The 14,009-nt window shown below is 40.2% G+C and overlaps 1 protein-coding gene across 5 annotated transcripts in view; it reads right to left on the bottom strand.

The window, feature by feature from the left end:
* Nucleotides 1-13,930, bottom strand: part of LOC119652369 (ubiquitin carboxyl-terminal hydrolase puf) — a 51,612-nt gene extending 37,682 nt beyond the window's left edge. For all 5 annotated transcript variants that reach the window (XM_038056462.1, XM_038056465.1, XM_038056464.1 and 2 more), the window contains exons 1-5: nt 13,606-13,930; nt 1,667-1,763; nt 767-1,605; nt 334-707; nt 1-274 (exon numbers count right to left, since the gene is read on the bottom strand). In XM_038056462.1, coding sequence (XP_037912390.1) covers nt 1-274; nt 334-707; nt 767-1,605; nt 1,667-1,763; nt 13,606-13,648 — 1,627 coding nt within the window. In that variant the 5' untranslated portion in view covers nt 13,649-13,930. The remainder of the gene's footprint in view (nt 275-333; nt 708-766; nt 1,606-1,666; nt 1,764-13,605) is intronic.
* Between the last annotated feature and the right edge of the window lie 79 nt (nt 13,931-14,009).

Genomic DNA, 14,009 nt, shown 5'->3' with positions numbered 1-14,009 from the left:
CTTCTATATCACATTCTTTATTCCTTGCTTGCTTACAAGGTGGCGCACCGCAATCTGATCCATTTTCTATATCAATAGCACTTTTCTGGCTTGTTGAACTGTCATCATCAGGCTGCTCCTCTTCAGTATTGCTTCCATCGATACTAACGCTGTTCTCCGAACTTGTAGCTGTTGCAATCTGTTGGACTGTATTCTCCACAGGCATCTCAACTTGAGGCCGACTACGGTCCCTTGACCAGATCAGTTTCGTCAGAGCTGATGCAATGTAAATACTCTGAAGACGAAGGCATTATTGTTGAACATTTGTGGGAGAATTTAAAATACACTACCCACCTGTTCGGTATGTTCTTTAGGATCGAGGTGGCAAAGTAAAGAATATAAATGCATAGCTGGACGTGGAGCCAAGTTCTTAACTAACGATGGCAAAATATCGTAGATTGGTTTCGAGCAATGCTTCAGCTGTGCTGATTGCCATATCAAATTAATATGTTCCTCGGTTATTTTATTTTCGACTGCCAGAAAGTTAAGGACAATATGTGATTGCTTGATAACTTCCACATGGAGATTCGGTCCGAATAAATGCGATATTATTTGATTTTCTGACAACCAGTCAGCCAGCTTCTGTCCAACTACTTCTACTTCACCCACGGTTTCCGTAGTGCATATCTCGTTGTATAAATTAATGTGAGCATTGATCTGAGCCAATCCTGCAGGAAATGATTGATTCAATATTTCCTCTTTTATTTCATCGACTAAATAAACTCACCTGCAAGCCTCATTGTCAGCGTTGTTGAGTTAAAATATTTGAATGCTAACGCTAGACCTTCAACGTCGAAATTATTCGACGACTCCAAAGGGTCACGTATAGCGGACCACATAAAATCAGCCATTGATCGCGTTGCTGGCGATCGTAAATCTTGATCCGATAACTTACACATATACTGCAGTACCCTAACCCTTAGTGGTATGAACAACTGAATGATGCATCGGTAATTTAACCATAGTTTTATATTGGATGTGGTTGCTGTTATGGCATGGGCAGTTGTGACAGGCAGATCTGCGTGCTCGAAACAGGCGGTCATGGCAGCAAAACCGCCGCTATTGCAAAAGAGGGTTACATTGCGAAGCAAGAAAGCGGGAATTTCATTATCGTGGAGATCGCAGATATTGCTCAAGCTTTGAGCTTCTTCGGGAGAAATTTCATCGAGTCGTGAATGAACGCCGTGCTTATATGCCAAATATAACGGAAAATTAAGAAGAAATGCTTTGGAGACAAGAATTAAAAGCTTCTCCACTTCGGACAATGTCCATTTTTCCCCCTGCTCGACTTCATCATCCTGCGCAGCGGCGACTGTCTTGCTTTCTCCTCCCTCTGACTTCGAGGATTTCTCAGGAGGGCAACCCACGATTTTACCAGCATTCTCCTGCTGATTATTGTTATTGTTTACATTGTTTGATTGTTGATTAGACGATGGTGTATTTTTCGCATCGTCTAGTAATTTTCGGATTTTCTTCAAATAATTCACTGTCAAACATATCATGGACTGCACAATAAGATTGAAGCGTTCGAAGTTTTTGGTGTCTCGATAGCAACACATACATTGCCTGAATATGTATAAATAATATTACAAACGCTATAAATTAAAGATGATTTTCACGAAATTACCTTTGCGGCCACGATTGTATGTAAGCGAAGGCAATTTCAATCTCACTCTTGAGTAAGGCTGGATGACCATTTTCATTGCTGTTTACTTTTGCTTCATCTGTAAAATGAATTGAACGGAATAAATTTAGTATATACACTCGTGGCCAGATAAATGTTACAGAGCAGCTTATACTATATAATTGTCATTTTTTAGTGTTTTTTTTTCGGTCTAAGAGCTTAACTGAATAACTATTTGTCTCCAAAGATATATTTGCATTAAATACGTACGTACGTATTAAAAGGCATTTTATTATATCTTAAATACTACGTAAATATAAAACAGTTAATTTAATAATGAGATGAACGTAAAAAATCATATTTCAAATTGCTTATAAATATAAACATTAATATTTCCTGGACCCATCTCCTCCCTTCAATACTGCCTTGATCCTATCTGGCATTAAATCAGCAGTTCTCGACTGGAATGAAATTCTGGACTATTTCCGGACCAATTTAAATCCGGAAGCTACAATCGTTGCAAATATGTCGATACGTTAAAAGGCGAGCAGTAATTTTAATCATCATCATCATCAACGGCGCAACAACCGGTATCTGGTCTAGGCCTGCCTTAATATGGAACTCCAAACATCCCGGTTTTGCGCCGAGGTCCACCAATTCGATATCCCCAAAAGCTGTCTGGCGTCCTGGCCTACGCCATCGCTCCATCTTAGGCAGGGTCTGCCTCGTCTTCTTTTTCTACCATAGATGTTGCCCTTATAGACTTTCTGGGCTGGATCATTCTCATCCATACGGATTAAGTGACCCGCCCACCGTAACCTATTCAGCCGGATTTTATCCACAACCAGACGGTCATGGTATCGCTCATAGATTTCGTCGTTCTGTATGTACGGAATAGTCCATCCTCATGTAGGGGGCCAAAAATTCTTCACTCGAACGCGGCCAAGAGTTCGCAATTTTTCTGACTAAGAATCCAAGTTTCCGAGGAATACATGAGGACTGGCAAGATCATAGTCTTGTACAGTAAGAGCTTTGACCCTATGGTGAGACGTTTCGAGCGGAACAGTTTTTGTAAGCTGAAATAGGCTCTGTTGGCTGACAACAACCGTGCGCGGATTTCATCATCGGAGCTGTTATCGGTTGTGGTTTTCGACCCTAGATAGGAGAAATTGTCAACGGTCTCAAAGTTGTATTCTCCTATCTTTATTCTTCCCGTTTGACCAGTGCGGTTTGATGTTGTTGATTGGTTGGTTTTCGGTGCTGACGTTGCCACCATATATGTTGTCTTGCCTTCATTGATGTGCAGCCCAAGATCTCGTCCCGATTGCCGCCTGCTCGATCTGGATGAAGGCAGTTTGTACGTCTCGGGTGGTTCTTCACATGATGTCGATATCGTCAGCATAGGCCAGTAGTTGGGTGGACTTAAAATTTATAATTTGAATAGTGTATAATTTTTTTGCGATAATGATAATCATCACAAAAAAATGCAATGTTGCCTTCTTTGCCCTGCAGCAAAATTGGATCAATTATGTGTTTTCGAATCGAGTTTACTACAGAGCTCTATTGTAACAATTATCTGGCCCCCACTGTATTATATTTTTCATGAATGAAGGGAAATATTCAGTGAATGAAACCCTTCATGATCTTAATTAGTAACTAAACTAATTAAAAGAACGAAATAGTTGTGGGGAAACTCATATTTGATCAATTAAAGGTCCTTAGAACATACTGTCTTGAACATACGGTTTAAACATTTGATGAGGATTGAGCAAAGGGACTTGGTGTAAAGTGGCTTGGATGGAAATGTTCCGTGATGCTTTCTACTTTTTGTACTGAATATGTTATACGATTTGGGAAGCCTCTCTTAGCGATCAAGTCGTTAATGGTAGGCTACTCATCCACAATGATTAGCAGTTGAAAAGGCGGAGGAAGAACTTTACCACGATTCTTTCCGAATTCCATCTCTTTTGATTGATATGATAAACCTCAGTAACATGCGAACATGAACATAAGGACTTGAGAGCTCTGTCGATCGATCCGAACGTGTTGGAACTCCATTATAAAAACTGCAAGGAGCAGAAGCTGTTCTGCTTGCCCTCTCACTGGCTAATGGACCTTGGGCAAATGACTTTAAACGGGGAGAAACACTCAAACGGATTCGAACTGACGATAAATACGAGCAAAATCAAGACTCTCATTCTGACATCATGCTCTTCTTATATTTATAGACAGATCATTGAAGAGTTGAAGAGTTAATATATCTAGGGAGCTATCTGGATTTTACTTGTGTTGAGTGATCGGCGATTAAAAATCAAGGAAATTGCAGCACAGATTGGACTTTCCCAAGCCAGGATCCTATATACATATTTAGGTATGAAATAAAAATAAAATTATTACAAGGTGGATTCCGAAGATTCTTAGCCCAGATTAAAAGTAACTATGTGTTGTAAGAAGATTTTAGAGCTTTGCCGCGAGGACCAGAAAGCTATTATTCAATCTATTGCGACACGTGATGAAACTAAAATCCAAATAGGATTTCAATGGAGTAACATCGAAAGCAAGACCCAATACCAAAAATGTGAAGGCCACTCAAAGAACTAAGACCATAGTTCCAACTTTTTGTGATTATCGGGGAATCCTTTGATAGATTTTAAGGAACATAATACATTTGTAAACGCGGTTTACTATGGTAGCTGCAAGCGAGTATTTGCGAAAAATTTAAGCAGGTTTACGATCATTTTAACAGCAAAGACTCAGTTCCATATAGCGGGATAGAAGCATTAATAAAGCATTTTGAAAAATATATTGGAAACATTTTATTTTTATTAATTCTAAGAACTCATGGATCGTGTTGTGATAGTCGAGTTAATTGAATATCAACCTCTCCACCTTGTTGACCGGGTTTGAATTTCCGTCTTTGCATTGTCTCTCTCCGTTTGAGTGCAAATGAAATAAAGAAAAAATTATAATACGAAAAGGAGACTCCTGGATATACTCCAAACAGAAATGTGGAGATATATACCATCTCATCAAATTTGGATAAGAGTCAAGACAAATCGGAAGCTCGCCGCTTCAGGTATGAAAGGTTTCGTTTATTTTTTATGTAAGCATATTTGAGTGCAAAACGATCTCTACGTAGCCCGTAACATATATATATATTTAGCACGACAGACCACTTACTTTAGGGTGATATTGATACTTAACATTTTGAATTGCAGTAAATTTGCTCGGAAAAGGCAACTTTGAGCTACAGTAACTTTAACAGTAATAGTACGATTTTGATCAAATATGGGGATAATATGGTTCATGCCATAGTCTACATTACTGCATGATGATGACTCTAGGATAAACTTAAGAGAGATTTCTAGTCAATTCCCCAAAAACATAGTAATACACTATTATTTATTGTAATTTGAGTAGATATCGATATAGATAGTACTTTAAGGCATGGAAACCGTATAGAGGCAGCGTAATAATTTTTTGGTTGGAAAGTTTCTGAGAATGTGTCCGTGAAAAAATGATCAATTTCCAACCCCATACTCCTCGCTTTTCCAACAAATGTCAAAACTTTTTGGTGGTATCAATATATAAATTCAACTAAAACCAAATATCGAGATGAAGGCTCAAGCATTTTCGAATAAATGGGGTGTAACTAGCATGCGGACGAATGGGTGGACATTGAATTGATTTTAATAAATGTTTTACACAAAACCTTAAAAACGATATCAAAGATAACGAAATAATAATCTGTCGTATAGGTCTTTGACTGCTACAAAAAATGATCTAAAAATTGCTCAAAAAGTCAAAGAAGTATTTTATGCAGGAAACTGGAGATATTTGACTTGTGCTCATAAAAAAGCGGAATTCATCTTGTAACGTTATCATTACATTCTTCACCAAAAATTAAATAGATTATTCACTGAGGTTTTAGTATACGTATGTTCGAATTCTGTTAAAGTGCCTAAAGTGATTTTTTATTTGTGTAAGTAACATTACTATGTTAAAGGATTTTATTTTTAAGGAAATCAATACATCAATACGAAGAAGTTACTTTCGTGCGCTCAAATGTTAATGTTAAAAGTAGGAAAAAACATGTTTTTATGTGAAAATTAGAGTTTTCTAGAACTTTGTTTATTTTTCCCTTTTTCTACTTCTTCAGCCTTTGTCCCGTTTAGATGCGGGGTCTACTTGTCTTGATCGTTTGCGCCATTTCGTTCTGTTAAAGTCCTGACTTGGATGCAGTCGCTAGGCTTTCAGCTCACCGTCCAGTGATATGCTTAAGCCTACATGCTAATTCGGATTAAAATGATGCAAAAGTACAACTTTAACGCCAATAAACACAAAATAAATTAAACAGGGCCTGTTAACGCTGCTTATCACACGTGAGAAGCGCCTATATGCAAGACAAATTGCCCTGTTGTGGCTTTATAATAAAAAGCCTTGCGCTCCAACTTCGTCCTCTGCAATCAAACCTGAATTTATGTCATTCGCATGGATTTCGCATTTATGGTTTTAACAAACCTGATTACAATTCTGCGCTTTTGGTGGCTAACATTTATTACAGGCAAGACCCTTTTAGGCGAGAGATCAATGTTATCATCATGATTTGGAGGATAGCGTACGCAAATAAACCAAGAGGCTGAAAGACGTGGGTAAATCTTTCAAATGTAAGGGGATGTATCGAAGTAAAATCTCAGAGGAATTTAACGTCCAAGGCGGAGTCCGATCGGATTACATTCTGTCAAAGATACTTTTTCTTCCATCATGTAACTTTTGACTGGAGAACATTTAGTGGTCCAATGGAATCCAAACAAGCCCGGGCAATTCTTTTGTTTGTCCTTTTAACATTTTTATGCAAATTGGCATTGAAATGTATAATTTGAAAATATAATAAATAATAATCGTTGGCGCAACAATCCATGTTGGATCAGGGCCTTGAAGTGTGTTAGAGCACTTCATTCAAGACCGTAACGGTACACTAGGAGGCAATGTGGTCAGCATTGCGCTCGCCCGAGATTATTACCCTGATTTGACTCAGGTACTCATTCACAGCTGAGTCGACTGGTATCCGACGTCAAATCACAATCCAAATTCCACTGCCACCAGTGAGATTTGAACCGCGACCTTCCGTACGATAGCCTTGCGCTCTAACCACTCAGCTATACGGACACATTTGAAAATATACTCTGTCAAAATATTTTGCCAGTCCTGATACACTATTTTCCGGTTGATTTCATAAAGATGTCCAGCGTAGATAGAGAGCTAGTAAGGTAAACTCTACAACCTTCAACCAGATTTAAATTCGTACTGTGCTAGTCACTTTATGACTTCAAATTCTTGGTTGCTGATCCATTTCTTTACGAAGTAGCAATATGTTTAGGGTCATTATTATGTTGAACTTTGTCTCCGAGACGGTTCCCCCTATTTTTAGAGGAGATTTTCAACCAAAACGCGCAAATAATACTAATTACAAATTACCCCATCTATTTTTATAAGTAGCTCGACTACATTTTGGGTAATACACTCTCAAACCATGGAAGAACAATCACCGTAAGTTGCACATGAAATGGGTTTGAAGAATTTCGTTACTTAATCCAGCGCCAATGCTCGCCCATATGTTTGAAATCGATTTATTTTTGTTTTACCAGATCAAATTTTGATTCACATAGAAATGAAATAAAAATTTTAGCTTATTGAAATCCAATCTCAAGTAGTCCAGAATTCCTACTTTTTAAGGTTTTGTGTGAAACAAAACCTTATTAGAATCGATTCGATGTCTGTCTGTCCGTCTGTCTGTCACAGCCGATTTATTCGGAAACGGCTGAACCGATTGTCACGAAAATTGGTATGTGATCTGCCGTTCCCTTTACATGCAGCAACTGACGCCATTTTGCGTTAAGTTTAAGGGGGGGGCTCCCCATACATGTAAAAGGAGGGTGCAAAATTTTTTTCCATAAAATGTGGTCATGTGGGGTATCAAATGAAAGGTCTCAATTAGTACTTTTCGAAACTGATCCAATATTTGATATTGGGTGAAACATAGGGGAGTGAGGGCTCAAAATATAACCCCCAAAAAGTGTAACAGGTCTCGTTCTCAGAACCTATCCAACCGAAATATCTGAAAAAAATATCAGTAGTGCATCTCTACGAAACCTAGGCCTCAAAATACATCCGGTTCCGATATCTGTACAAATAAAGTTAATAATGGTATATTTCCACATTTTAGAAATTTACCCGGCACCCCCCTTATGTTCATCCCAGAAGTACAAAATTTGGCATGCATATAATGAAGAACACAATGCACAATTTGGTCAAGTTTGAAGAAAATCCTACTATCATTAACAAAGTTATAGAGGGTAAAACTTTACAATTTTTTGTGAATTTCGTGCACTCTACAACCTGCACGACGTCATCATCACATATCAATTCGTCCATACCACAACGAAGTAAGTTCGTATAAATTGGGTGGAAAAGAATTATTTTGTTTTAGTTCTTTAATCGTTTGGATATGAATATCAATTATTCCAACGAGACATGTGTGTATGTAGGTATATAATAAATGCGTGCTAATGAAGTTTGCGGGTAGAGCCTAATTCAGATGGATATAAGAAGTAAATCGCAAATACGGGTACGATCAATTTATATACGTGCCTATATGTGTACAGTATTCAAAAATAGGCAGTTTGTTTGTTTAGGGTGAGCGTAACATCTACGGCTGTAATATGTACGTATGTCTCGTAGTTTTGTAGCTGTATACGGGTAGAAAAATGTGCGTTGAAATTTCTTAGATAAGATGAACACAAAACCTTTATACCCGAAGCACGAGCTTCCGGTATTCCGACTTGTTTAAAATTTTGTGTCAAGCAAAACCTTACTAAAATTTTTTTACTGTCTGTCCGTCACACGATTTTTCTCGGAGACGATTATAGCGATTGGCACCAAATTTGGTGGAAAGGTGTGAACTATGAACGCTCACGCATACAGTGAGTTACATCCTTTTACATCGAATTAAATACATGGAAAAGGGGGTGTACATTTTTTTCACCAAATGTAGTCATGTGGGGTATCAAATGAAAGGTCTCGATTAGTACTTTCCGAAGCTGGTCTTAATTTTGGCTTTTTTTGGAAAAGCGGGGAATGCAGGGGGTCGAAAGTGATCATTTATTTAACGGACCCATTCTCAGAAACTACTCAACTCGAAAATCTGGAAAAAATCAAGAGGCTGCCACTATATGGTGTCTAAGCTCCGAAATACTCTCCATTCCAATATCTGTTCAAATAAAGTTAATAATACTATATTACTATAATTACTATAAATAAACTCGGACAGGATCGATCTTACAACGACGAACCCGGCAACGACAACGGATTAACGATTTGCACAGTTTCTCATGAAAAGTGCGCTCCCTGTACAGACCGAATGTTGCTGAGCAGCTAGCCAATATTCTGTCCCAATATAAGGCTGATGTAACAGCGTTTGCAAGAGATGCGGTGGACAGGGGTTATCGGCTATGCACTCTGCATTTGCGAGGCAAGTTAAGAAATATAAGCCTCATAAACTGTCACGCCCCTACAGAGGAGACTGCAAAGTCGGAGAAGGATACCTTCTACGAGGCAGTTGAGCGGACCCTCAAAACCTGTCCCAAGTATGATATCAAGATCATACTTGGGGATTTCAGCAGTCAAGTAGGGACGGAACCCGTATTCAGGCGATACGTCGACTCCCATGGTTTACATAGGGATACCAATGATAACGGATTGCGCATTATCCAGTTAGCAGTATCACACGAAATGGTTGTTGGAAGTACCTGGTTTCCGTGGAAAGCAGTTCACAAACGTACGTGGGCCTCTCCAGACGGGACTACTTTCAAACAAATTGACTACGTCTGATCGAACGCCGCCACCTCTCAGCCTTGATGAATGTCAGAACATACAGGGGGCCCAATATAAACTCGGACAACTATCTCGTTGGCATGGTGCTCCGAGCTCGAATTACGACACCACCTACAATCCCTTCTGACAATCAGGTGAGAGTGAATACTGAAGCCATCCACAACACAGCCCTCCGCGACACCTATAAGAGGGAAACGGATGCCACAATAACCGCAGTCAACAGAGGTCCTCGATATGAAGCATCAACAAATGATCCTCGCAACCACCTGAAGAGCGTTATCATTGATACGGCCCCAAACATACTTGGCCCCAGCCGCAAAAAAAGTCGGAACGCCTGGTTTGACGATGAATGTAAGCTAGCAACGGAACGGAAGAATGCCGCATACCGAGTAATGTTGCATTCTCAAAGAACACGGGCACGCGCAGTCTTATCACGAACTCCGTCGAGCGGAGAAGCCACTTCACAGACGATAAAAGGAAGCCTGGGAGAACCAACAGGTCTGTGAACTAGAAAAGTACAGGGAGCAACCGCACCAGACGCGGAAGTTTTACCAACAAGTCAGTAGGATGAAGCCTTATACACCACGATGCTCATCCTGCCGAGACAAAGAAGAAAATCTGATTTCCGACAGACTGGGCATATTGGAGCGATGAGTTGAGTACTTTGATGAGCTACTGAACAACCAGAACATCGGCGAGTTGGAGGTCCTGCCAACTGAAGACGACGGACAAATACTGCCACCACCAAGTATAGGAGAAAAATCATAAGTCGCCAGGAGCCGATGGCATTACAGCCGAATTGGTTAAATACGGAGGCGACCAGTTACACGAAGTGGTTCGTCAACTTGTGTTCAAGGTATGGGACAGCGAATTAATGTCTGACGATTGGCAACGAGGCATTATCTGTCTCATACATAAAAAAGAAGATATCACACAATGCAGCAATTATAGAGGTATCACGTTGCTGACTACCATCTATAAGATATTCTTCTCTATCTTCCTAGGCCGGATAGCGCCATACGCCCAGAACATCATTGGCCCATACCAAAGAGGGGCACTTCAGGCAAATCAGCAACAGATCAGATTTTCTCTCTGCGGCAAGCGATGGAAGAACTATTGGAATATCGACAACAGTTGCATCATCTATTCATCGACTTTAAAGCCGCCTATGATAGCATAGCCAGGGTAAAACAGTACACGGTCATGAGAGAATTCGGTATCCCGACGACATTGATAAGACTGATTAGGCTGCCCTAACCAATGTGTGAGGCCAGATAAAAGCAGCAGAATTCTCTCTCAAGACTATTCGACATCAACAACGGTCTACGACAAGGGGATGCCCTATCATGCGTCCTCATTAACCTGGCCCTCGAGAAAGTGATCCGTGATGCTGAGGTAAATGCAAGAGGTACGATCCTCTTCAAGTCCACCCAACTACTGGCCTATGCTGACGATATCGATATCATGGGAAGAACCATCCGAGACGTACAAACTGCCTTCATCCAAATCGAGCATGCGGCAATCGGGACGAGATCTTGGGCTGCACATCAATGAAGGCAAGACAAAAAATATGGTGGCAACGTCAGCACCGAACACCAACCAATCAACAACATCAAACCGCACTGGTCAAACAGGAAGAATAAGGATAGGAGAATACAACTTTGAGACCGTTGACAATTTCTCCTATCTAGGGCCGAAAATCACAACCGATAACAGCTATGATGATGAAATCCGCGCATGGTTGTTGTCAGCCAATAGAGCCTATATTAACTTACAAAAACTGTTCCGCTCGAAACGTCTCACCATAGAGTCAAAGCTCTTACTGTACAAGACTATGACCTTGCCAGTCCTCACGTATTTCTCAGAGACTTGGGTTCTTAGCAAGAAGAATTGCGAATTCTTGGCCACGTTCGAGAGAAGAATCCTCCAAAGAATTTGTGGCCCCCTACATAAGGATGGACGATTCCGTAGCCTACACAATGACGAAATTTATGAGCGATACCATGACCGTCAGGTTGTTGATAAAATCCGGCTGAATAGGTTACGGTGAGCGGGTCACTTAATCCGTATGGATGAGGATGATCCAGCCCGGAAAGTCTATAAGGGCAATATCTAGGGTAGAAAAAGAAGACGAGGCAGATCCTGCCTAAGATGGAGCGATGGCATAGGTCAGGACGCCAGACAGCTTTTGGGGATATAGAATTGGTGGGCCTCGGCACAAAACTGGGATGTCTGGAGTTTCTTATTAAGGCAGGCCTAGACCGGATATGAGTTGTTACGCCGGTGATGATGATGATCCTATCAAGTTTGACCTAAAACCCACTATTATTAACAAAGTTATAATAGGTCAAAGTGGTTACTTCTTTGGAAATTCAAAACTGTGAATGTCAACATCACCCGAAAGTGGATATTCTCACATAATATATGCATATATTACGTGCTACGTACTAATAAAACAAATGCACACCCAAATGTCCTTATAAAAGATATACCCAAAACCTTTCATACCTGAAGCTTCCAGCGTTTTTTATCAATCCGCAATAATTTTGCATTTTCCTGGCTTGATTCGATTTTCATTGCGAGGCCGTGTTCAAGCAATGAATGTAAAAATTAATTTTTACACTATAATAGCGATGGGGAAAAAATAATGTTAAAAGAGCAGTTTTCGGATTGAGGCAAAATTGAGTCAATGCGGTACTGATGTTCCTTTTTAAAAGAAAGGGAGTAAGGAAAAATCAGAGACTTAATATCAAACCGAATACGTTATTCAAATATTATAAAATATGTTCATAAATAAATTTTTCTACTAACTTCAAGCCATGCGCTATAATGAATTGATCTTTATACATTGAAACAACATCGACTCAGTTTCGCACCATACTCTCTTCAAATTTTCAAAAATCTGATGTGGTGGAGTTGATTTGTGGTGGGTTAAAACCTGTGAAGAATTGTCAGCCCATTACGATCAGTTTGGTGTTATTCCATCATAATTGACTAATCGAAAAGTGATCGTGTGGTCGGGCTCTATGAGGAACGAAGTATTCACCGCCTCTAATGAAATAATGCAAGATATCGCTGCGTCTGGTGAAATTGTCTAATGGAAAGAATTATCATACAAAAGCCAGGACTCTTAACATCTTTGTTGACGGAGATTCCGTTCGAAAGCCTAAACAAATAAACCATTTTATTTTTCTGTGTTGGGAAAGGGTTAATTCTCGTAACACTTCATAACTGACAGAACGCCAACTTCAGAAGAATGCACAAACGACATTTACGGGTATCTTTCTATAAATTGCACTAACACGTTAGCCAGTATTTGTGGAACCAAAGTTAATTTCTACAAGTTTCCACCTGCGAGGTCGTCCACTTCGGCTTAGTGTCAATCCTAAAATTACGCATGATTTCCAGAGAAACGCATTTCAGACAATCTACGCCCTATTTGTCTTGCTTACTTCGTCACAACATTAACAATGATTGGAGTTGTTCGCGAAAAACAAGATTTGATACATAAACCTGAATCTTGAGCCGTTTCTTTCCAGCTCAGAGCTACGATCAAAAATTAACATAATGCAAGTCATTGCAACACAATTCCATGCATCCGCCAAATGCAGTGAAAGGTTAGCGAGTCTGGCCGCCACTAAAAGCCAAAAGTCAGATCCTACAGCCGTCGCCGACCCCAATTATAGCAGGCAGCCTCTTCGCGGTCGGGGTACCTCCAGAAAGGTCAAAACACTCCGCACTCTGATGCCAACGTCTTGCAGTCCGGCATGTAAACTTCCAAATGCTCCCTACCCACTTTGCTAACCAAATAAATGGCCTTTTGACACGGCCACAAACGAGACTGGGGAAAACCCTACATCGAATTGCACTGCCATTATTGTCTGCTGTCAAACAAAGGGTTATCCGGCAGAGTATCCACTGTCTATCGTTCAAACCCCACGTAGATTTACAGTCGTATCTCGCAGGTCTTCCAATGAAATTACTGAAAACGATCGCCGAACGCGACACAAACGACTCCAGACAGTAAATAAACTCTGAACTTAGCTTACATGTTACAAGAAGATGCAGAAAATCAGCGCACACGTCGCACATTATTCGAACTTCTCGTATCGTTTACGGACATTAATTCCTGCCTTTGCGTTTGCATTTATCCACGGCACTCGATTATTATGTTCTTCACGCCCGATTCAATGAGGACTGCATTCAGTGCGGACTGAATACACGCGAAAATTTCGTGTTCAGTTGTCAAACCCGTACACACTTTTTCAGGGATGATTGATACTTTTTCCCTCTGTCACAGTCTCGAAATCAACAATGGCGGGGTCCCATTGAAAAATTACATATGGGCGAAGTTAGTCGAACTTTGCATACGTCGTAATTGTCAGCTGTCAGTTGAAGGGTAAATGACAGTAATTGTCAAAAGGGCATCGTAAGGCGTAGATGACTGCTAGGG

The sequence above is a fragment of the Hermetia illucens genome, chromosome 3 (genome assembly GCF_905115235.1).
Source record: "Hermetia illucens chromosome 3, iHerIll2.2.curated.20191125, whole genome shotgun sequence".
NCBI classification, from domain to species: Eukaryota; Metazoa; Arthropoda; class Insecta; order Diptera; family Stratiomyidae; genus Hermetia; species Hermetia illucens.
Note: the sequence above shows the minus strand (reverse complement) of the source record. Positions and strands in the feature narration are given on the sequence as shown.